At 32.2% G+C, this 26,205-nt stretch overlaps 1 protein-coding gene and 2 long non-coding RNA genes across 4 annotated transcripts; all 3 read left to right on the forward strand.

Annotated features, from left to right (window-relative positions):
* Window positions 1-996: 996 nt before the first annotated feature.
* On the forward strand, window positions 997-12,895 carry LOC118680362 (uncharacterized). The gene is made up of 3 exons (XR_011395349.1): window positions 997-2,390; window positions 2,456-2,542; window positions 11,104-12,895. It is a non-coding gene; the product is annotated as an uncharacterized lncRNA (long non-coding RNA).
* On the forward strand, window positions 4,001-6,360 carry LOC138856429 (insulin receptor substrate 1-like; the record flags this gene model as incomplete). Its single annotated transcript, XM_070107540.1, has 2 exons — window positions 4,001-4,086; window positions 4,828-6,360. Coding segments are annotated over 2 exons (1,560 nt in total), but the record flags the coding sequence as incomplete, so codon positions are not given.
* An 836-nt stretch (window positions 12,896-13,731) lies between the features above and the next one.
* Window positions 13,732-25,567, forward strand: LOC138856228 (uncharacterized). 2 transcript variants are annotated; one of them, XR_011395351.1, is made up of 2 exons: window positions 13,732-14,035; window positions 25,324-25,567. It is a non-coding gene; the product is annotated as an uncharacterized lncRNA (long non-coding RNA). The 2 variants fall into 2 exon arrangements; XR_011395350.1 differs by lacking the exon at window positions 25,324-25,567 and adding an exon at window positions 14,101-14,350.
* The last annotated feature ends 638 nt before the right edge of the window (window positions 25,568-26,205 follow it).

Below are 26,205 nucleotides of genomic sequence, written 5' to 3' on the forward strand. Positions count from 1 at the left end.
TACAATTGAATTAACATAAAAAGTAATTGAATTAAGATTTAAATAAAATTTTGTTTTATTTTGTAATTCCCAAAATTTTAATTACAAATAATTTACAAATCTCTAATTTTAAATACCGGATTGAAAAATAAAACAAATCCTATGTTTATGACTAAAATTTAAAAAAAATGTGATTTTGAATTTTAAAATCTTTTGCGCTTGCGTGGTTCGTGTTTTGCTTTTGGTTATCTTTGTAAGATTTTTATTTTTAATAAATTTTCATCAATTTTTAACACTCTTTGTTTAATTTATTAATAGTGTTTCGGTTAGAAATATTCATAAATTTCCTTTTTTTATCTGTATTTCGCTTTTGATGTGAGAAATAACTATTTTTGGTACTCTATATTTTAAATTGAAAACATTTTAAAAATTTTTAGTTCTACAAAATACTGCTTCCAAAATGAATTTTGTATGAAAATAGTTAGTTTAGCTATAATTTCCCTAAACAACTCTTCTCCGTTTAATAGCCCTGATAAATAGTACATGAAAGCTTTGTTTATGACAAGAAGTCTAACACAAGTCAGTGTAAATATTATAAACTAAAAATGAGGAAAAAGCACTCTGAAACTTTTATGAGACACATAAAAAACGCTGACATTTTCGAGAAAATTATTTTCGAAATTACTAAAAAAACGCAAGAAATTCCAACCAGAATAATATTGCGAAGTACAATACATTGTGAACAAACCATCGTCAGCTACAGTTACACAGCTGCAAGTCACAAAAAATGGTCCTCCGTTCGAAATCGACTTCTTAATTGAATATCATGTATCGTATCATAATATATGTTCCTTTAAGATTTTTTAATCCAACAGCAAATAATAACGTTGCTATAAGCAAAATTCGAAAAGCCCTAAGTGCAAGCCTAAAAAATTTGCCAACCAAGACAGTAACTTACGCCTTTATAGAAATAAAAAACAATATGACATGCCATGACATTGTGTGTGTTCTTCTTTATCAGTTTTTCTTTTGTTATGTTTCTAATAAAACATGATTTGCTTAGGTTTTTTTGCTTTTTCTGTAAAATTTATAAAATGTAACTTAGGGCTTTTTTGATGTTATGTGACGATATGTATGTATTTAAGAAACTCGATCACAACAAAATTTTCACATAATATGATTCAATTTCATAATTTTATTTTTCAAAATCTAGAGTACAAAATAAAATGGAGGTTTCTTTACAATTTTTATTTTTCCACTGTTCTTAATTCTCATTAAAATACTGGAAAACTAAGCAATATAAAATACTGATTTCCAGAAAAGGGTTTTGCACCAACATTTTTACCATTTTTTGATTTTAATTTATTTGTTTATTATGATTTTAAATTTTTCTTTTACATGTCAAAGTGACAGAAAACATATGACTTTGGAAGAAGAGCTTAAAGCTTTGGGTGTGTTCAGTGAATCCATCGTAGTACAATACAGAACACCACATAATTTCATTGGTTTCTTGAACGTTATTTTAGTACAGAACTTCATTTGCTTTGGAGCAAAAAATTAAAATACGGTTGACATACATATGGTTTCTTTAGTATACTACAATATGTACTATATGCAGGGCTGCAAACCGGTTTTGAACCGAACCGGAATGGACCCGGCTATTTTTACAAGCGTTGAACCGTATCAAGAACCGAACCGATTTTATTTAAAAATGGGAGAACCGAACCGAAAATCTATCAAAAAAATGGCTCGCTTTGGTTCAAAATGAAAATAAGCCCAAATAAACACTAATGAACGACTTGCTTAAAAATGCAACCCTGCTACAAATTTATTTGATGGCAACGCCATAAGTAAAGCTACAATTTGACACGTTGGAGGGCACGCACCAGGAGTGCCCTCCCACACCCTCACCGTTTGACGGGTAAAGTGTAGCTTCATAGTCTGTCCTGTACCAACAGCTTTAAAGCTTACTCCGATTCAATATATGTGTCTTCTATTGTCTTTTCCTACTGCAATCTACTTTCCATAAAAGCGGACAGTGTTAGTCGATTAGGTTCATAATAGGAATAAATGCACAATACATTGAAAATGGAGATTTGCTAATACACTCTCTGCCAATAAAAGAAATATTTGGGAATTTCTTTCTTTCCTTAAAAGCGGACAGTGTTAGTCGATTAGGTTCATAATAGAAATAAATGCACAATACAGTGAAAATGGAGATTTGCTAATACACACTCTGTCAATAAAAGAAATATTTGGGAAAGCAGAATATAATAATTGAAGTTTTAAAATCATATGAAATAAATATGGACAGAATGTCGGAAACTTTCTTAATAAAAATGCTCAAAACTTCTATCAAAGTCAACGGCTGTATACTGAAGAAGAAGGAAATGAAGTCACGTATTCACATGGTAACTAAAACAATATGTCTTGGATCTTATTAATATATTTATGATTACCTTCAAATTATTTGTAGATTTAGATTTTGACATTGATGATGGTAGCAGTGGAGAAATTTCCGGCGCAACCATTCCAAATTCCACGTTTTTTATATCATAACTCCGTAAGTGTCATTAGCTGTGCTGCACATACCCCAAATTTAGCAGTGTCAGATTTCCTAAAGGAAATTTATGAAATCCGCAGCTCTTATATGCTGAGTAATCAAGAAATCGTTATTGCTGCGATTTATAAAATATCTTATTAAAAATGTTAATCGAAGTAACATGCTTGTAGCCTTTTGCTATATTAACCTCAGATATGTCACTTCTTTAAGTATAAATTCGCTCCAATAAAAGTATGTGTAATTATATAATAGTAAATGTCAATACTGATATGATAAATATGTATGTGAAATATGTAAATGAATTCATGAATTTGAATATGAAATGAATACATGAATTTGATCTCAACTTTAAAGCCTTTTTTCGTACATACATACATATATGCACAAACATTTTTTTTACATCAGTTAGTATAAAATATTGAACCATTTGAACCGAACCGCGGTTCAGAGACACTTATAAACAGGTTCTTCAACCGGTAAAAGTTTTTTCTTAGTGGTTCGAACCACTGAACCGAACCGCATGGAGTTTTGGAATGGGTCGCAGCCCTGACTATATGTCTGTCTTTGGCATTAAAACTCATACTAGAGTTCTTATTTCATTCCTTTTGAACTTTAATTGTTGGCATGTAATTTGTATATGACTTTAGCGAATTTCTGTAGTGACGAATTTGAAACCAAATGCGCAAGTTATCAATACTAATACACGACTGACTCATACGGTCCGCCGCTTCGCCGTTCTAACCGTAGTTTTTGTCATTCTCTTGTTTTAACGGTAGTTCCTAATTATGTTCATTCGTCACACAACATTTGTGTCCGTAGACTGATTCGAATATCCCAGTGCACCGATTCGTGGTGACTTCTGTGATAGCATCTCAAAGGAAGTTGAGATGGCAACTCGCGCAACTCGAGGCTACCAGCCCTGCAAGCCACCAGTCTGTTAAATCACCGACTAATTACCCAACAGCTCCATAAGAGATTCCTGTTAAAGTTTCTATGAGTTTCTTAGGGCCTAATAGACATTTCTAATTGAAACTCTTATGTACGTGTGATCATTCATCTCTTTCTTATCTATTGGGCTTATGTGTTAGTTTCCTCGATAATTCCTTTAATGTATTGAGTTTCCGTAGCCGTGACTTGCTGGGATGTTATCCAAAATTAGAATTTTCATCTGGTATTACCAGATTATATCATTAAGTAGCTTTATTAAGTGAGATTTTGTAATTTTTTTGAAAATTGTTGGTAAATCTGCCCTTAACTACACAAAACATCGGTAGTCAAAATAAACTATCGATAGTGAGACGAAAATAAAACTATCGATAGTCCCATCGATTGTTTTGCAGCTCTATCTGCTAGAATGAATCAAAGAGTCTGAGGGCACAGCTATGATTTTATTGGGTATGAGAGTAAATTACCTGAGGGCTATTCGGAATAAATGCTTGTGTTAATATCTTGTAATTTCTTCCGAAGGGTGAACAAAGCTATATTCCAAAAATATTCTTCGTTGAAGCCGTGTTGTTTAGTCCAGTTACTGGGAGAGATACATAGTAAGTGGATCAATGCAAACGTCGTTGAAGTCTTTCAAATGAACAAGTAGAGGAATCAATTGGTGATCTAGCGGAATATCGGTAACACATTTTAAATATTTATTTGAAACCGAACGAAATTGCAACGATGGAAAGAATTTCAAAATTAAACGGAATACCGAACTACGTAACAGCAAACTGTTACAAACAATATCATAACTCGGTGCCCTCGCCTTTTCTCTTCGCGCCCTCGCTAACAAACTACGAGTTGCGGCGTCAAAAGATTCGTGTGTGAATCAGCACAAACTCTTCTCATAAGTGGATAGTTTGTAAAAGTTCTAGTTTCATAAAATTCATACCCTCTAAAGACGCCAATATTAATCAATTCGAAAACTTGGGCATTTAACGCAAACGATTTTGTAGAAACGTACAAATTAATCAAATCTACTAAATAAATTTTAATGAACTTTATTGTTTTCTATTTTTTTTTTATGTTTAATTTTATAAATTTGATCAATGCTGCCAAATACTCTAAACAGTAGTTCTCGAAAATGTGAACATAACTTTAATATCAGGGGTTTCGAGAATAATCACGCAAAGAAAATTTTTGTTATAATCGTCAGAAAAATATGTATACACGATACCTTTCCACAATAGGGATATTAAATTGCAACTTTTGCTTAATTTTTTTTGGAATAATACAGTATATAATTTTTGTAATATTTTCAAAATATTGATATAATAAATTTGTTGATTTTACAGTGAGGAACGTCCTAAACGATCGTATTCAATTGAAAGTAAGATAGACAGAAACAAAATCAAACGATCGGGAAATTCGAACGAGATTTTACATGACAAAAACGCTATCCGAGTCCGAGCGTTTTCAGTTGGATCTCGGGCGAAAATTCCTAAATGTGACTTGCAGCGTGCTGTTTTATTTCCCAGATCCCGCTTTAATCAGAGTTGTATTAGCAACAATAGTTTAAATTTTGGGGCTGACGATACTGGTTATAAATTGGGATTAAATACGAATTGTGATAAAAAGTCAACGAGTGCTCCTATATTGGTCCAAAATAGTCAAGTATCTGTGGATTGTATGAGTGATCTAATGGAAATTGATTTTTCGAAAAGTTCTAGCCATAAAAAAGATGGAAAAGCTGTACCTGGCAGTGGAAATTGTTCTGATGTATCGTTAAACGAAGTAAAGGGTTATCAGACATCAAAACCTGTTAGCGAGTTGTTACAAACATTTTCGTCTAAAAAAATAAATCATGAAGAAAGCGGATACCTGGAAATGAAGCCTTTGAATCAAGAAATATGTTCCATGCATAAGACTTCCCTGTCACATTCAAACGAAAGCTTTTCCGACACAACAAAAGAAAGTGACATTACATCTACATCACGCGTAAAAAGAAAGGAAGTACAAATATATTCCCACGGAAACTATCTATTTGAGGAAAAACTCACAAACAGTAAACAAAATCAGTTGTGTATGCCTACTAATGAACTTGATTTTGTATTACATGAAGAAAATCGAAATCACCATTTGGAGGAAGTAAAACTTGATAGTACTTCGAACTCTGAGGAAATTACTTATCTTTCGTGCATATATTCCCAACTTTCAGTTCAACCAACTTCAAAAACAATTAATGAAACTGTAACTAAAAGAAGTATTGCTATGGTTGATACTGAGAAAATTATTAAAACTACAAAAAACATATTTCATGAGGAATATAGTACGAAATGTTCTTTGCTAGACAACATATATGGTAAAAATTACAGCTCTAAAGAAGCAGAATCCTCTTATAACAGAGAGCGAAAATTGCCATTAGCAGGAATAAATGATAAATATTCTGTTTCATCAAACGTGCCTTCCTTGCCATTAGCACCATTGACCAACGCCAACAAACTTTCATCAGTCGCTCGATTCAACGATTCTCCTACATTTTTGACCATCATAGATAATAGAGAAAGCGATCATGGGCTTCCGAACTGTATAAACGAAAATAAAACACCGCATATTACCACGCCTACATCTTCTACTGCTTGCTCCAGTTATGAATTATATTACGCAAAGCTAGATCTGCCGCAATGCAGTACCAAAGATAATGCGAAATTCCAAAAAATTGAAAATGTTGCTTCTCCAACAATAAGTGCAGAAAATGATTCATATGCTAAAATAGATTTTGATCATTCTTCGGATTCATCATCTTCTTCTAAAACTTTAAATTACTGAACCAACGAAAATTATATTTTTTGCTTAATATTTGAATGTAAATAAATTACTCCCAATTATTCATTGTGTATATTTTATTACGATAATAAAAGATGTGTAAGTAACGATGGAAATGTATTAAGCAGATGGATAATATAGGTATAAATGCATATTGTTTATTGATGCTTAAAATTGGAGAGAGAACCATGATCACCAATATCCACTGCCCTGAAAACAGGCTTACAATTAATTCATTAAAAATACAATTGCATTAACATAAAAAGTAATTGAATTAACATTTAAATAAAATTTTGTTTTATTTTGTAATTCCCAAAATTTTAATTACAAATAATTTACAAATCTCTAATTTTAAATACCGGATTGAAAAATAAAACAAATCCTATGTTTATGACTAAAAATTAAAAAAAAATGTGATTTTGAATTTTAAAATATTTTGCGCTTGCGTGGTTCGTGTTTTACTTTGTAAGAAGATTTTTATTTTTAATAAATTTTCATCAATTTCAACAAAGAGTGTTATGTTTAATTTATTAATAGTGTTTCGGTTAGAAATATTCATAAATTTCCTTTTTTTATCTATATTGATTACCGCTTTTGATGTGAGAAATAACTATTTTCGGTACTCTATATTTTAAATTGAAAACATTTTAAAAATTTTTAGTTCTACAAAATACTGCTTCCAAAATGAATTTTGTATGAAAATAGTTAGTTTAGCTATAATTTCCCTAAACAACTCTTCTCCGTTTAATAGCCCTGATAAATAGCACATGAAAGCTTTGTTTATGACAAGAAGTCTAACACAAGTCAGTGTAAATATTATAAATTAAAAATGAGGGGAAAGCACTCTGAAACTTTTATGAGACACATAAAAAAACGCTGACATTTTCGAGAAAATTATTGGCGAAATTACTGAAAAAAAAAACGCAAGAAATTCCAACCAGAATAATATTGCGAAGTACAATACATTGTGAACAAACCATCGTCAGCTACAGTTACCCAGCTACAAGTCACAAAAAATGGTCCTCCACTTAAACTTATAAAAGACAGCGGGTTTCGTAAAAAGGGCAGCTAATCTGCGCTCTTCAATGACATCTACACTTGATTATCGGTAAGTTACAGTTTCCACGCAGAACCAATAGTTTGATTTTAACATATGTATGTACATATAAAGCTACAATTAAACACGTTGAAGGGTACGCACCAGGTGTGCCCAGGCACCAGGTGTGCCCTCCGCCACACTTGCCTTTTTTTAACGCGTAAAGTGTAGCTTTATAGTATGTCCTGTACCAACAACTTTAAAGCTTACCCCGAATCAATATATGTATTTTGTATTGTCTTTTCTTACTGCAGTCTACTTTCCATAAAAGTGGACTGTGTTAGTCGATTAGGTTCATAATAGGAATAAATGCACAATACATTGAAAATGGCGATTTGCTAATACACACTCTGTCAATAAAAGAAATATTTGGGAAAAAAAGCACACCGGCTTGAACTTGTCGAATATAATAATAATAGTTTTAAAATCATATGAAATAAATATAGACAGAAGTTACTCCATAACTGTCGACAATGCGGCGAATATGATATGTGTCTAAAACTTTCTTAATAAAAATGTTCAAAACTTCCATCAAAGTCAACGGCTGGTATACTGAAGAAGAAGGAAATGAAGTCACGCATTCACAAGGTAACTAAAAATATATGTCTTGGTTCTTATTAATATATTTATAATTAGCTAAAAATTATTTGTAAATTTAGATTTTGACATGGATGACGGAGATGACGACGATGGAAACAGTGGACAAATTTCCGGCGCAACCATTCCAAATTCCACGTTTGAAGAATTTGAGGCAACTTTTTATATCATAATTCCATAAGTGTCATTAGGTGTGCTGCACATACCCCAAATTGAGCAGTGTCAGATTTCCTAAAGGAAATAGATGAAATCCGCAGCAAAGTGAAATCCGTAGTAAAAAAGCTTAGGCATACATACCTTGTTGAATCTGTTACGACTAGAAAACTTAAATAACAGCTATTGAATGCGTTACTCGATCGATACAACATGAAAAAAACGTTGGGTGGTTAAGTCGCAAGTTTCTGACTGCATTAACAGAACGAGGGGAATATTAATTAACTAATTCTAGTGCTTTAGCTGTCGTTTGTTTAGACCCCAGGTATCAGATTTTATTATCAGACTCAGAAAAAAGATTTTGCAAAAAAACATTTGATTAAAATTTTTGATCTCAAATCTAAAATATAATATTTAGGAACTGGAATCTATACTTGAATAATTAAATAAAAAGAAACTTTACCAACTAGAAAAACGATTGTGAACATAATTAATTGTTTTGACAATATTTAACATTTTTTACCACTTGCAGATATTTTGCAATTTCGGCAAAACTATACAGAGAAAAAGTTAAAGAGTTTAGCCGAGATCGCGTTAGGTGCTCCTGCAACACAAGTGTCGGTCAAAAGAGCATTTTCAACTATACAATTTATTTTATCAGATTTAAGAGCAAGTATAGATGAAGACTTATTAGAAGACATTCTTTTAATAAACTTATATACTGAGTAATCAAGAAATTGTACGATTAGTTATTCTTGCGATTTATAAAATATCTTATTAAAAATGTAAATCGAAGTAATATGCTTGTAGTCGTTTGCTGTATTGACCTCAGATATGTCACTTCTTTAAGTATAAATTCCATCCAATAAAAGTATGTGTAATTATATAATAGTAAATGTCAATACTGATATGATAAATATGTATATATATATTATAACAACTTATTGTATCTTTCAAACTAATAGTCGTAAATGAATTCATGAATTTGAATATGAAATGAATACATGAATTTGATCTCAACTTCAAAGCCTTTTTTCGTACATACATACAGATATGCACAAACATTTTTTTTACATCAGTTAATATAAAATATTGAACCATTTGAACCGAACCGCGGTTCAGAGACACTTACAAACAGGTTCTTGAACCGGTACAAGTTTTTTCTTAGTGGTTCGAACCACTGAACCGAACCGCATCGAGTTTTGGAATATGTTGCAGCCCTGACTATATGTCTATCTTTGGCATTAGTACTCATACTAGAGTTCTTATGTCATTCCTTTTGAACTTTAATTGTTGGCATGTAATTTGTATATGATATTAGCGAATTTCTGTAGTGACGAATTTGAAACCAAATGCGCAAGTTATCAATACTAATACACGACTGACTCATACGGTCCGCCGCTTCGCCGTTCTAAACGTAGTTTTTGTCATTCTCTTGTTTTGACGGTAGTTCCTAATTATGTTCATTCGTCACACAACCGTCCGTTGTGTCCGTAGACTGATTCGAATATCCCAGTGCACCGATTCGTGGTAACTTCTGTGATAGCATCTCGAAGGAAGTTGAGATGGCAACTCGCGCAACTCGAGGCTACCAGCCCTGCAAGCCACCAGTCTGTTAAATCACCGACTAATTACCCAACAGCTCCATAAGGGATTCCTGTTAAACTTTCTATGAGTTTCTTAAGGCCCAATTGACATTTCTAATTGAAACTCTTATGTACGTGTGATCATTCATCTCTTTCTTATGTGTTGGGCTTATGTGTTAGTTTCCTCTATAATTCCTTTAATGTATTGAGTTTCCGTAGCCGTGACTTGCTGGGATGTTATCCAAAATTAGAATTTTCATTTGGTATTACCAGACTATATCATTAAGTAGCTTTATTAAGTGAGATTTTGTAATTTTTTGAAAATTGATGGTAAATCTGCCTTAACTACACAAAACATAGATACTCAAAATAAACTATCAATAGTGAGACGAAAATAAAACTATCGATAGTCCTATCGATTGTTTTGCAGCTCTATCTGCTAGAATGAATCAAAGAGTCTGAGGGCACAGCTTTGATTCTATTGCGTATGAGTGTAAATTACCTGAGGGCTATTCGGAATAAGTGCTTGTGTTAATATCTTGTAATTTCTTTCGAAGGGTGAACAAAGCTATATTCCAAACATATTCTTCGTTAAAGCCGTGTTGTTTAGTCCACTTACTTGGCGAGATACATAGTAAGTAGATCAATCCAAACGTCGTTGAAGTCTTTCAAATAAACAAGTAGAGGAATCAATTGGTGATCTAGCGGAATATCAGTAACACATTTTAAATATTTATTTGAAACCGAACGAAATTGCAACGATGGAAAGAATTTCAAAATTAAACGGAATACCGAGCTACGTAACAGCAAACTGTTACAAACAATATCATAACTCGGTGTCGTCGCCTTTTCTCTTCGCGCCCTCGCTAACAAACTACGAGTTGCGGCATCAAAAGATTCGTGTGTGAATCAGCACAAACTCTTCTTATAAGTGGATAGTTTGTAAAAGTTCTAGTTTCATAAAATTCATACCCTCTAAAGACGCCAATATTAATCAATTCGAAAACTTGGGCATTTAACGCAAACGATTTTGTAGAAACGTACAAATTAATCAAATCTACTAAATAAATTGTAATGAACTTTATTGTTTTATATTTTTTTTTATGTTTAATTTTACAAATTTGATCAATGCTGGCAAATACTCTAAACAGTAGTTCTCGAAAATGTGAACATAACTTTTAATATCAGCGGTTTTGAGTATAATCACGCAAAGAAAATTTCTGTTATAATCGCCAGAAAAATATGTATACACGATACCTTTCCACAATAGGGATATTAAATTGCAACTTTTGCTTATTTTTTTGGAATAATACAGTATATAATTTTTGTAATATTTTCAAAATATTGATATTATAAATTTGTTGCTTTTACAGTGAGGAACGTCCTAAACGATCGTATTCAATTGGAAGTAAGATAGACAGAAACAAAATCAAACGATCGGGAAATTCGAACGAGATTTTACATGACAAAAACGCTATCCGAGTCCGAGCGTTTTCAGTTGGATCTCGTTCGAAAATTCCTAAATGTGACTTACAGCGTGCTGTTTTATTTCCCAGATCCCGCTGTAATCAGAGTTGTATTAGTCACAATAGTTTAAAATTTGGGGCTGACGATACTGGTTATAAATTGGGATTAAATACGAATTGTGATAAAAAGTCAACGAGTGCTCCTATATTGTTCCAAAATAGTTAAGTATCTGTGGATTGTATGAGTGATCTAATGGAAATTGATTTTTCGAAAAGTTCTAGCCATAAAAAAGATGGAAAAGCTGTACCTGGCAGTGGAAATTGTTCTGATGTATCGTTAAACGAAGTAAAGGGTTATCAGACATCAAAACCTGTTAGCGAGTTGTTACAAACATTTTCGTCTAAAAAAATAAATCATGAAGAAAGCGGATACTTGGAAATGAAGCCTTTGAATCAAGAAATATGTTCCATGCATAAGACTTCCCTGTCACATTCAAACGAAACCTTTTCCGACACAACAAAAGCAAGTGACATTACATCTACATCACGCGTAAAAAGAAAGGAAGTACAAATATATTCCTACGGAAACTATCTATTTGAGGAAAAACTCACAAACAGTAAACAAAATCAGTTGTGTATGCCTACTAAAGAACTTGATTTTGTATTACATGAAAAAATCGAAATCACCATTTGGAAGAAGTAAAACTTGATAGTACTTCGAACTCTGAGGAAATTACTTATCTTTCGTGCATATATTCCCAACTTTCAGTTCAACCAACTTCAAAAACAATTAATGAAACCGAAACTAAAAAAAGTATTTCTATGATTGATACTGAGAAAATTATTAAAACTACGAAAAACATATTCCATGAGGAATATAGTACGAAATGTTCTTTGCTAGACAACATACATGGTAAAAATTACAGTTCTAAAGAAGCAGAATCCTCTTCTAACAGAGAGCGAAAATTGCCATTAGCAGGAATAAATGAGAAATATTCTGTTTCATCAAACGTGCCTTCCTTGCCATTAGCACCATTGACCAACGCCAACAAACTTTCATCAGTCGCTCGATTCAAAGATTCTCCTACATTTTTGAACATCATAGATAATAGAGAAAGCGATTATGGGCTTCCAAACTGTATAAACGAAAATAAAACACCGCATATTACCACGCCTACATCTTCAACTGCTTGCTCCAACGAAAATTATATTTTTTGCTTAATATTTGAATGTAAATAAATTACTCCCAATTATTCATTGTGTATATTTTATTACGATAATAAAAGATGTGTAAGTAACGATGGAAATGTATTAAGCAGATGGATAATATAGGTATAAATGCATATTGTTTATTGATGCTTAAAATTGGAGAGAGAACCATGATCACCAATATCCACTGCCCTGAAAACAGGCTTACAATTAATTCATTAAAAATACAATTGAATTAACATAAAAAGTAATTGAATTAACATTTAAATAAAATTTTGTTTCATTTTGTAATTCCCAAAATTTTAATTACAAATAATTTACAAATCTCTAATTTTAAATACCGGATTGAAAAATAAAACAAATCCTATGTTTATGACTAAAAATTAAAAAAAAATGTGATTTTGAATTTTAAAATATTTTGCGCTTGCGTGGTTCGTGTTTTACTTTGTAAGAAGATTTTTATTTTTAATAAATTTTCATCAATTTTTAACACTCTTTGTTTAATGTATTAATAGTGTTTCGGTTAGAAATATTCATAAATTTTCTTTTTTTATCTATATTGATTACCGCTTTTGATGTGAGAAATAACTATTATTGGTACTCTATATTTTAAATTGAAAGCATTTTAAAAATTTTTAGTTCTACAAAATACTGCTTCCAAAATGAATTTTGTATGAAAATAGTTAGTTTAGCTATAATTTCCCTAAACAACTCTTCTCCGTTTAATAGCCCTGATAAATAGTACATGAAAGCTTTGTTTATGACAAGAAGTCTAACACAAGTCAGTGTAAATATTATAAATTAAAAATGAGGGGAAAGCACTCTGAAACTTTTATGAGACACATAAAAAAACGCTGACATTTTCGAGAAAATTATTGGCGAAATTACTGAAAAAAAAACGCAAGAAATTCCAACCAAAATAATATTGCGAAGTACAATACATTGCGAACAAACCATCGTCAGCTACAGTTACACAGCTACAAGTCACAAAAAATGGTCCTCCACTTAAACTTATAAAAGACAGCGGGTTTCGTAAAAAGGGCAGCTAATCTGCGCTCTTCAATGACATCTACACTTGATTATCGGTAAGTTACAGTTTCCACGCAGAACCAGTAGTTTGATTTTAATATATGTACATATAAAGCTACAATTAAACACGTTGAAGGGTACGCACCAGGTGTGCCCTCCGCCACACTTGCCTTTTGACGCGTAAAGTGTAGCTTTATAGTATGTCCTGTACCAACAACTTTAAAGCTTACCCCGAATCAATATATGTATGTTGTATTGTCTTTTCTTACTGCAGTCCACTTTTAAAGAAAGTGTTAGTCGATTAGGTTCATAATAGGAATAAATGCACAATACATTGAAAATGGCGATTTGCTAATACACACTCTGTCAATAAAAGAAATATTTGGGAAAGAAAGCACACCGACTTGAACTTGTCGAATATAATAATAGAAGTTTTAAAATCATATGAAATAAATATAGACAAAAGTTACTCCATAACTGTCGACAATGCGGCCAATATGATATGTGTCTAAAACTTTCTTAATAAAAATGTTCAAAACTTCCATCAAAGTCAACGGCTGGTATACTGAAGAAGAAGCAAATTAAGTCACGCATTCAGAAGGTAACTAAAAATATATGTCTTGGATCTTATTAATATATTTATAATTAGCTAAAAATTATTTGTAGATTTAGATTTTGACATGGAGGACGGAGATGACGACAATGGAAACAGTGGATAAATTTCCGGCGCAACCATTCCAAATTCCACGTTTGAAGAATTTGAGGCAACTTTTTATATCATAACTCCATAAGTTTCATTAGGTGTGCTGCACATACCCCAAATTGAGCAGTGTCAGATTTCCTAAAGGAAATAGATGAAATCCGCAGCAAAGTGAAATCCGTAGTAAAAAAGCTTAGACATACATACCTTGTTGAATCTGTTACGACTAGAAAACTTAAATAAGCCAGCTATTGAATGCGTTACTCGATCGATACAACATGAAAAAAACGTTGGGTGGGTAAGTCGCAAGTTTCTGACTGCATTAACAGAACGAGGGGAATATTAATTAACTAATTCTAGTGCTTTAGCTGTCGTTTATTTAGACCCCAGGTATCAGATTTTATTATCAGGCTCAGAAAAAAGATTTTGCAAAAAACATTTGATTAAAATTTTTGATCTCAACTCTAAAATATAATATTTAGGAACTGGAATCCATACTTGAACAATTGAATAAAAAGGAAACTTTACCAACTAGAAAAACGATTGTGAACATAATTAATTGTTTTGACAATATTTAACATTTTTTATCACTTGCGGATATTTTGCAATTTCGGCAAAACTATACAGAGAAAAAGTTAAAGAGTTTAGCCGAGATCGCATTAGGTGCTCCTGCAACACAAGTGTCGGTCGAAAGAGCATTTTCAACTATACAATTTATTTTATCAGATTTAAGAGCAAGTATAGACGAAGACTTATTAGAAGACATTCTTTTAATAAACTTATATTCTTATGTCTGTCTTTGGCATTAGTACTCATACTAGAGTTCTTATGTCATTCCTTTTGAACTTTAATTGTTGGCATGTAATTTGTATATGATATTAGCGAATTTCTGTAGTGACGAATTTGAAACCAAATGCGCAAGTTATCAATACTAATACACGACTGACTCATACGGTCCGCCGCTTCGCCGTTCTAAACGTAGTTTTTGTCATTCTCTTGTTTTGACGGTAGTTCCTAATTATGTTCATTCGTCACACAACCGTCCGTTGTGTCCGTAGATTGATTCGAATATGCCAGTGCACCGATCCGTGGTGACTTCTGTGATAGCATCTCGAAGGAAGTTGAGATGGCAACTCGCGCAACTCGAGGCTACCAGCCCTGCAAGTCACCAGTCTGTTAAATCACCGACTAATTACCCAACAGCTCCATAAGAGATTCCTGTTAAAGTTTCTATGAGTTTCTTAAGGCCCAATTGACATTTCTAATTGAAACTCTTATGTACGTGTGATCATTTATCTCTTTCTTATGTATTGGGCTTATGTGTTAGTTTCCTCTATAATTCCTTTAATGCATTGAGTTTCCGTAGCCGTGACTTGCTGGGATATTATCCAAAATTAGAATTATCATTTGGTATTACCAGACTATATCATTAAGTAGCTTTATTAAGTGAGATTTTGTAATTTTATGAAAATTGTTGGTAAATCTGCCCTTAACCTCACAAAACATCGATAGTCAAAATAAACTATCAAGCCTTAGCGCATTTCCGATGGGATGCTAGGGTAAGTCTACCTCCATACACAAGTCGTTTAAAACTTATTAATCTACCGACACTTTCTAGTCGTAGGGAAATGTTTGGCATAACATTCTTAGTGAAACTTTTGAATGGAACTGTTTGCAGTTCTTTTCTCCCGTCTGAAATTAAATTTAATATCCCAGTTCGCCTTTCGAGGAAGTTTAGACCTTTACTGCTAAAATCCTGTAGATCAAATTTTGAACTAAACGAGCCATTCCACCGTATATGTCATGATTTTAATTCTCATTCCAGCACATTTGACTTATCTGACTCACTTTTCAAAATTAAAAAGACTTTATTGTTTTCTCTTAATAAATGAAAATGTAACAATTTATTATATTGTAACTTTAGATCTTAGCTGTTGAAATTTTTGTTTCTGTAGCTGAGCAGCTTTAGATCTCAACACTTAAAAAACTCTCTTACCTTTTCTGACTCGGCTAATTCCGCACGTATGCGGATTGCGCCCCTCGCGTCGGTTGGGCGGGAGGAGGGTAATCGTTGGGTTTATTATTATTATTATTATTTATTAATAGTGAGAGGAAGTCCCATCGATTGTTTTGCAGCTCTATCTGCTAGAATGAATCAAAGAGTCTGAGGGCACAGCTTTGATTCTATTGCGTATGAGTGTAAATTACCTGAGGGCTATTCGGAATAAATGCTTGTGTTAATATCTTGTAATTTCTTTCGAAGGGTGAACAAAGCTATATTCCAAACATATTCTTCGTTAAAGCCGTGTTTTTTAGTCCACTTACTTGGCGAGATACATAGTAAGTGGATCAATCCAAACGTCGTTGAAGTCTTTCAAATAAACAAGTAGAGGAATCAATTGGTGATCTAGCGGAATATCGGTAACACATTTTAAATATTTATTTGAAACCGAACGAAATTGCAACGATGGAAAGAATTTCAAAATTAAACGGAATACCGAACTACGTAACAGCAAACTGTTACAAACAATATCATAACTCGGTGCCCTCGCCTTTTCTCTTCGCGCCCTCGCTAACAAACTACGAGTTGCGGCATCAAAAGATTCGTGTGTGAATCAGCACAAACTCTTCTCATAAGTGGATAGTTTGTAAAAGTTCTAGTTTCATAAAATTCATACCCTCTAAAGATGCCAATATTAATCAAGTCGAAAACTTGGGCATTTAACGCAAAAGATTTTGTAGAAACGTATAAATTAATCAAATCTACTAAATAAATTGTAATGAACTTTATTGTTTTATATTTTTTTTTATGTTTAATTTTACAAATTTGATCAATGCTGGCAAATACTCTAAACAGTAGTTCTCGAAAATGTGAACATAACTTTTAATATCAGCGGTTTTGAGTATAATCACGCAAAGAAAATTTCTGTTATAATCGCCAGAAAAATATGTATACCTTTCCACAATAGGGATATTAAATTGCAACTTTTGCTTATTTTTTTGGAATAATACAGTATATAATTTTTGTAATATTTTCAAAATATTGATATTATAAATTTGTTGATTTTACAGTGAGGAACGTCCTAAACGATCGTATTCAATTGGAAGTAAGATAGACAGAAACAAAATCAAACGATCGGGAAATTCGAACGAGATTTTACATGACAAAAACGCTATCCGAGTCCGGGCGTTTTCAGTTGGATCTCGGACGAAAATTCCTAAATGTGACTTACAGCGTGCTGTTTTATTTCCCAGATCCCACTTCAATCAGAGTTGTATTAGTAACAATAGTTTAAATTTTGGGGCTGACGATACTGGTTATAAATTGGGATTAAATACGAATTGTGATAAAAAGTCAACGAGTGCTCCTATATTGGTCCAAAATAGTCAAGTATCTGTGGATTGTATGAGTGATCTAATGGAAATTGATTTTTCGAAAAGTTCTATCCATAAAACAAATGGAAAAGTTGTACCTGGCAGTGGAAATTGTTCTGATGTATCGTTAAACGAAGTAAAGGGTTATCAGACATCAAAACCTGTTAGTGAAATGTTACAAACATTTTTGCTTAAAAAAATAAATCATGAAGAAAGTGGATACTTGGAAATGAAGCCTTTGAATCAAGAAATATGTTCCATGCATAAGACTTCGCTGTCACATTCAAACGAAAGCTTTTCCGACACAACAAAAGCAAGTGACATTACATCTACATCATGCGTAAAAAGAAAGGAAGTACAAATATATTCCCACGGAAACTATCTATTTGAGGAAAAACTCACAAACAGTAAACAAAATCAGTTGTGTATGCCTACTAAAGAACTTGATTTTGTATTACATGAAGAAAATCGAAAACACCATTTGGAAGAAGTAAAACTTAATAGTACTTCGAACTCTGAGGAAATTACTTATCTTTCGTGCATATATTCCCAACTTTCAGTTCAACCAACTTCAAAAACAATTAATGAAACCGAAACAAAAAAAGTATTTCTATGATTGATACTGAGAAAATTATTAAAACTACAAAAAACATATTTCATGAGAAATATAGTACGAAATGTTCTTTGCTAGACAACATACATGGTAAAAATTACAGGTCTAAAGAAGCAGAATCCTCTTCGAACAGAGAGCGAAAATTGCCATTAGCAGGAATAAATGAGAAATATTCTGTTTCATCAAACGTGCCTTCCTTGCCATTAGCACCATTGACCAACGCCAACAAACTTTCATCAGTCGCTCGATTCAAAGATTCTCCTACATTTTTGAACATCATAGATAATAGAGAAGGCGATTATGGGCTTCCAAACTGTATAAACGAAAATAAAACACCGTATATTACCACGCCTACATCTTCAACTGCTTGCTCCAGTTATGAATTATATTACGCAAAGCTAGATTTGCCGCAATCCACAACGAAAATTATATTTTTTGCTTAATATTTGAATGTAAATAAATTACTCCCAATTATTCATTGTGTATCTTTTATTACGATAATAAAAGATGTGTAAGTAACGATGGAAATGTATTAAGCAGATGGATAATATAGGTATAAATGCATATTGTTTATTGATGCTTAAAATTGGAGAGAGAACCATGATCACCAATATCCACTGCCCTGAAAACAGGCTTACAATTAATTCATTAAAAATACAATTGAATTAACATAAAAAGTAATTAAATTAACATTAAATTTTGTTTTATTTTGTAATTCCCAAAATTTTAATTACAAATAATTTACAAATCTCTAATTTTAAATACCGGATTGAAAAATAAAACAAGTCCTATGTTTATGACTAAAAATTAAAAAAGATGTGATTTTGAATTTTAAAATATTTTGCGCTTGCGTGGTTCGTGTTTTACATTTGGTTATCTTTGTAAGAAGATTTTTATTTTTAATAAATTTTCATCAATTTTTAACACTCTTTGTTTAATTTATTAATAGTGTTTCGGTTAAAAATATTCATAAATTTCCTTTTTTTTATCTATATTGATTACCGCTTTTGATGTGAGAAATAACTATTTTTGGTACTCTATATTTTAAATTGAAAACATTTAAAAAATTTTTAGTTCTACAAAATACTGCTTCCAAAATGAATTTTGTATGAAAATAGTTAGTTTAGCTATAATTTCACTAAACAACTCTTCTCCGTTTAATAGCCCTGATAAATAGTACATGAAAGCTTTGTTTATGACAAGAAGTCTAACACAAGTCAGTGTAAATATATAACCATTCCAAATTCCCTGTTTGAAGAATTTGAGTCTACTTTTTATATCATAACTCCAGAAGTGTCATTAGGTGTGCTGCACATACCCCAAATTGAGCAGTGTCAGATTTCCTAAAGGAAATAGATGAAATCCGCAGCAAAGTGAAATCCGTAGTAAAAAAGCTTATCAATAGGTACATACCTTGTTGAATCTGTTACGACTAGAAAACTTAAATAACAGCTATTGAATGCGTTACTCGATCGATACAACATGAAAAAAACGTTGGGTGGTTAAGTCGCAAGTTTCTGACTGCATTAACAGAACGAGGGGAATATTAATTAACTAATTCTAGTGCTTTAGCTGTCGTTTATTTAGACACCAGGTATCAGATTTTATTATCAGACTCGGAAAAAAGATTTTGCAAAAAAACATTTGATTAAAATTTTTGATCTCAAATCTAAAATATAATATTTAGGAACTGGAATCCATACTTGAACAATTAAATAAAAAGGAAACCTTACCAACTAGAAAAACGGTTGTGAACACAATTAATTGTTTTGACAATATTTAACATCTTTTACCACTTGCAGATATTTTGCAATTTCGGCAAAACTATACAGAGAAAAAGTTAAAGAGTTTAGCCGAGATCGCGTTAGGTGCTCCTGCAACACAAGTGTCGGTCGAAAGAGCATTTTCAACTATACAATTTATTTTATCAGATTTAAGAGCAAGTATAGACGAAGACTTATTAGAAGACATTCTTTTAATAAACTTATATACTGAGTAATCAAGAAATCGTACGATTAGTTATTCTTGCGATTTATAAAATATCTTAATAAAAATGTAAATCGAAGTAATATGCTTGTAGCCGTTTGCTGTATTGACCTCAGATATGTCACTTCTTTAAGTATAAATTCCATCCAATAAAAGTATGTGTAATTATATAATAGTAAATGTCAATACTGATATGATAAATATGTATATATATAATATAACAACTTATTGTATCTTTCAAACTAATATTGGTAAATGAATTCATAAATTTGAGTATGAAATAAATACATGAATTTGATCTCAACTTCAAAGCGTTTTTCGTACATACATACATATATGCACAAACATTTTTTTACATCAGTTAGTATAAAATATTGAACCATTTGAACCGAACCGCGGTTCAGAGACACTTATAAATAGGTTCTTGAACCGGTACAAGTTTTTTCTTAGTGGTTCGAACCACTGAACTGAACCGCATCGAGTTTTGGAATGGGTTGCAGCCCTGACTATATGTCTGTCTTTGGCATTAGTACTCATACTAGAGTTCTTATGTCATTCCTTTTGAACTTTAATTGTTGGCATGTAATTTGTATATGATTTTAGCGGATTTCTGTAGTGACGAATTTGAAACCAAATGCGCAAGTTATCAATACTAATACACGACTGACTCATACGGTCCGCCGCTTCGCCGTTTTAACGGTAGTTCCTACTTATGTTCATTCGTCACACAACCGCTCGTTGTGTCCGTAGACTGATTCGAATATCCCAGTGCACCGATTCGTGGTGACTTCTGTGATAGCATCTCGAAGGAAGTTGAGATGGCAACTCGCGCAACGCGAGGCTACCAGCCCTGCAAGCCACCAGTCTGTTAAATCACCGACTAATTACCCAACAGCTCCATAAGAGATTCCTGTTAAGGTTTCTATGAGTTTCTTAAGGCTTAGTGAGATTTTGTAATTTTTTGAAAATTGTTGGTAAATCTGCCCTTAACCTCACAAAACATCGATAGTCAAAATAAACTATCAATAGTGAGAGGAAGTCCCATCAATTGTTTTGCAGCTCTATCTGCTAGAATGAATCAAAGAGTCTGAGGGCACAGCTTTGATTCTATTGCGTATGAGTGTAAATTACCTGAGGGCTATTCGGAATAAATGCTTGTGTTAATATCTTGTAATTTCTTTCGAAGGGTGACCAAAGCTATATTCCAAACATATTCTTCGTTAAAGCCGTGTTTTTTAGTCCACTTACTTGGCGAGATACATAGTAAGTGGATCAATCCAAACGTCGTTGAAGTCTTTCAAATAAACAAGTAGAGGAATCAATTGGTGATCTAGCGGAATATCGGTAACACATTTTAAATATAATATTTATTTGAAACCGAACGAAATTGCAACGATGGAAATAATTTCAAAATTAAACGGAATACCGAACTACGTAACAGCAAACTGTTACAAACAATATCATAACTCGGTGCCCTCGCCTTTTCTCTTCGCGCCCTCGCTAACAAACTACGAGTTGCGGCATCAAAAGATTCGTGTTTGAATCAGCACAAACTCTTTTCATAAGTGGATAGTTTGTAAAAGTTCTAGTTTCATAAAATTCATACCCTGTAAAGATGCCAATATTAATCAATTCGAAAACTTGGGCATTTAACGCAAAAGATTTTGTAGAAACGTATAAATTAATCAAATCTACTAAATAAATTTTAATGAACTTTATTGTTTTATATTTTTTTTTATGTTTAATTTTACAAATTTGATCAATGCTGCCAAATAGTCTAAACAGTAGTTCTCGAAAGTGTGAACATAACTTTTAATATCAGCGGTTTCGAATATATAATCACGCAAAGAAAATTTCTGTTATAATCGCCAGAAAAATATGTATACACGATACCTTTCCACAATAGGGATATTAAATTGCAATTTTTGCTTATTTTTTTTGGAACAATACAGTATATAATTTTGTTAAAATTTTCAAAATATTGATATAATAAATTTGTTGATTTTACGGTGAGGAACGTCCTAAACGATCGTATTCAATTGGAAGTAAGATAGACAGAAACAAAATCAAACGATCGGGAAATTCGAACGAGATTTTACATGACAAAAACGCTATCCGAGTCCGAGCGTTTTCAGTTGGATCTCGGGCGAAAATTCCTAAATGTGACTTGCAGCGTGCTGTTTTATTTCCCAGATCCGGCTTTAATCAGAGTTGTATTAGTAACAATAGTTTAAATTTTGGGGCTGACAATACTGGTTATAAATTGGGATTAAATACGAATTGTGATAAAAAGTCAACGAGTGCTCCTATATTGTTCCAAAATAGTCAAGTATCTGTGGATTGTATGAGTGATCTAATGGAAATTGATTTTTCGAAAAGTTCTATCCATAAAACAAATGGAAAAGCTGTACCTGGCAGTGGAAAGTGTTCTGATGTATCGTTAAACGAAGTAAAGGGTTATCATTCATCAAAACATGTTAGTGAAATGGTACAAACATTTTTGCTTAAAAAAATAAATCATGAAGAAAGTGGATACTTGGAAATGAAGCCTTTGAATCAAGAAATATGTTCCATGCATAAGACTTCGCTGTCACATTCAAACGAAAGCTTTTCCGACACAACAAAAGCAAGTGACATTACATCTACATCATGCGTAAAAAGAAAGGAAGTACAAATATATTCCCACGGAAACTATCTATTTGAGGAAAAACTCACAAACAGTAAACAAAATCAGTTGTGTATGCCTACTAAAGAACTTGATTTTGTATTACATGAAGAAAATCGAAAACACCATTTGGAAGAAGTAAAACTTAATAGTACTTCGAACTCTGAGGAAATTACTTATCTTTCGTGTATATATATTTCCAACTTTCAGTTCAACCAACTTCAAAAACAATTAATGAAACCGAAACTAAAAAAAGTATTTCTATGATTGATACTGAGAAAATTATTAAAACTACAAAAAACATATTCCATGAGGAATATAGTACGAAATGTTCTTTGCTAGACAACATACATGGTAAAAATTACAGCTCTTAAGAAGCAGAATCCTCTTCTTACAGAGAGCGAAATTTGCCATTAGCAGGAATAAATGGGAAATATTCTGTTTCATCAAACGTGCCTTCCTTGCCATTAGCACCATTGACCAACGCCAACAAACTTTCATCAGTCGCTCGATTCAACGATTCTCCCACATTTTTGACCATCATAGATAATAGAAAAAGCGATAATGGGCTTCCAAACTGTATAAACGAAAATAAAACACCGCATATTACCACGCCTACATCTTCAACTGCTTGCTCCAGTTATGAATTATATTACGCAAAGCTAGATCTGCCGCAATGCAGTACCAAAGATAATGCGAAATCCAAAAAAATTGAAAATGTTGCTTCTCCAACAATAAGTGTAATAAGTGCAGAAAATGATTCATATCCTAAAATAAATTTTGACCATTCTTCGGATACATCATCTTCTTCTAAAACTTTAAATTACTGAACCAACGAAAATTATATCTTTTGCTTAATATTTGAATGTAAATAAATTACTCCCAATAATTCATTGTGCATCTTTTATTACAATAATAAAAGATGTATAAGTAACGATGGAAATGTATTAAGCAGATGGATAATATATAAATGCATATTGTTAATTGATGCTTAAAATTGGAGAGAGAACCATGATCGCCAATATCCACTGCCCTGAAAACAGGCTTACACTTAATTCATTAAAAATACAATTGAATTAACATAAAAAGTAATTGAATTAACATTTAAATAAAATTTTGTTTCATTTTGTAATTCCCAAAATTTTAATTACAAATAATTTACAAATCTCTAATTTCAAATACCGGATTGAAAAATAAAACAAATCCTATGTTTATGACTAAAAATTAAAAAAAAATGTGATTTTGAATTTTAAAATATTTTGCGCTTGCGTGGTTCGTGTTTTACTTTTGGTTATCTTTGTAAGAAGATTTTTAATTTTAATAAATTTTCATCAATTTTTAACACTCTTTGTTTAATTTATTAATAGTGTTTCGGTTAGAAATATTCATAAATTTCCTTTTTTTATCTATATTGATTACCGATTTTGATGTGAAAAATAACGATTTTTGGTACTCTATATTTTAAATTGAAAACATTTAAAAAATTTTTAGTTCTGCAAAATACTGCTTCCAAAATGAATTTTGTATGAAAATAGTTAGTTTAGCTATAATTTCCTTAAACAACTCTTCTCCGTTTGATAGCCCTGATAAATAGTACATGAAAGCTTTGTTTATGACAAGAAGTCTAACACAAGTCAGTGTAAATATTATAAATTAAAAATGAGGGGAAAGCACTCTGAAACTTGTATGAGACACATAAAAAAAACGCTGACATTTTCGAGAAAATTATTAGCAAAATTACTAAAAAAAAACGCAAGAAATTCCAACCAGAATAACATTGCGAAGTACAATACATTGCGAACAAACCATCGTCAGTTACTAGTCACAACAAATGGTCCTCCACTTAAACTTATAAAAGACAGCGGGTTTCGTAAAAAGGGCAGCTAAGCTGCGCTCTTCAATGACATCTACACTTGATTATCGATGGGTTACAGTTTCCACGCAGAGCCAATAGTTTGATTTTAACATATGTATGTACATATAAAGCTACAATTAAACACGTTGAAGGGTACGCACCAGGTGTGCCCTCCGCCACACTTGCCTTTTGACGCGTAAAGTGTAGCTTTATAGTATGTCCTGTACCAACAACTTTAAAGCTTACCCCGAATCAATATATGTATGTTCTATTGTCTTTTCTTACTGCAGTCTACTTTCCATAAAAGTGGACTGTGTTAGTCGATTAGGTTCATAATAGGATTAAATGCACAATACATTGAAAATGGCGATTTGCTAATACACACTCTGTCAATAAAAGAAATATTTGGGAAAGAAAGCACACCGGCTTGAACTTGTCGAATATAATAATAGAAGTTTTAAAATCATACGAAATAAATATAGACAGAAGTTACTCCATAACTGTGGACAATGCGGCGAATATGATATGTGTCTAAAACTTTCTTAATAAAAATGTTCAAAACTTCCATCAAATTCAACGGCTGGTATACTGAAGAAGAAGGAAATGAAATCACGCATTCACAAGGTAACTAAAAATATATGTCTTGGATCTTATTAATACATTTATAATTAGCTAAAAATTATTTGTAGATTTAGATTTTGACATGGATGACGGAGATGACGACGATGGAAACAGTGGACAAATTTCCGGCGCAACCATTCCAAATTCCACGTTTGAAGAATTTGAGGCAACTTCTTATATCATAACTCCATAAGTGTCATTAGGTGTGCTGCACATATCCCAAATTGAGCAGTGTCAGATTTCCTAAAGGAAATAGATGAAATCCGCAGCAAAGTGAAATCCGTAGTAAAAAAGCTTAGACATACATACCTTGTTGAATCTGTTACGACTAGAAAACTTAAATAAGCCAGCTATTGAATGCGTTACTCGATCGATACTTGCAGATATTTTGCATTTCAAGTATAGACGAAGACTTATTAAAAGACATTCTTTTAATAAACTTATATACTGAGTAATCAAGAAATTGTACGATTAGTTATTCTTGCGATTTATAAAATATCTTATTAAAAATGTAAATCGAAGTAATATGCTTGTAGCCGTTTTCTGCATTGACCTCAGATATGTCACTTCTTTAAGTATAAATTCTCTCCAATAAAAGTATGTGTAATTATATAATAGTAAATGTCAATACTGATATGATAAATATGTATGTGAAATATGTAAATGAATTCATGAATTTGAATATGAAATGAATACATGAATTTGATCTCAACTTCAAAGCCTTTTTTCGTACATACATTCATATATGCACACAAATTTTTTTTACATCAGTTAGTATAAAATATTGAACCATTTGAACCGAACCGCAGTTCAGAGACACTTATAAACAGGTTCTTGAACCGGTACACGTTTTTTCTTAGTGGTTCGAACCACTGAACCGTACCGCATCGAGTTTTGGAATGTGTTGCAGCCCTGACTATATGCCTGTCTTTGGCATTAGTACTCATACTAGAGCT

This window comes from Bactrocera oleae, chromosome 3, assembly GCF_042242935.1.
Source record: "Bactrocera oleae isolate idBacOlea1 chromosome 3, idBacOlea1, whole genome shotgun sequence".
Classification (NCBI taxonomy): domain Eukaryota; kingdom Metazoa; phylum Arthropoda; class Insecta; order Diptera; family Tephritidae; genus Bactrocera; species Bactrocera oleae.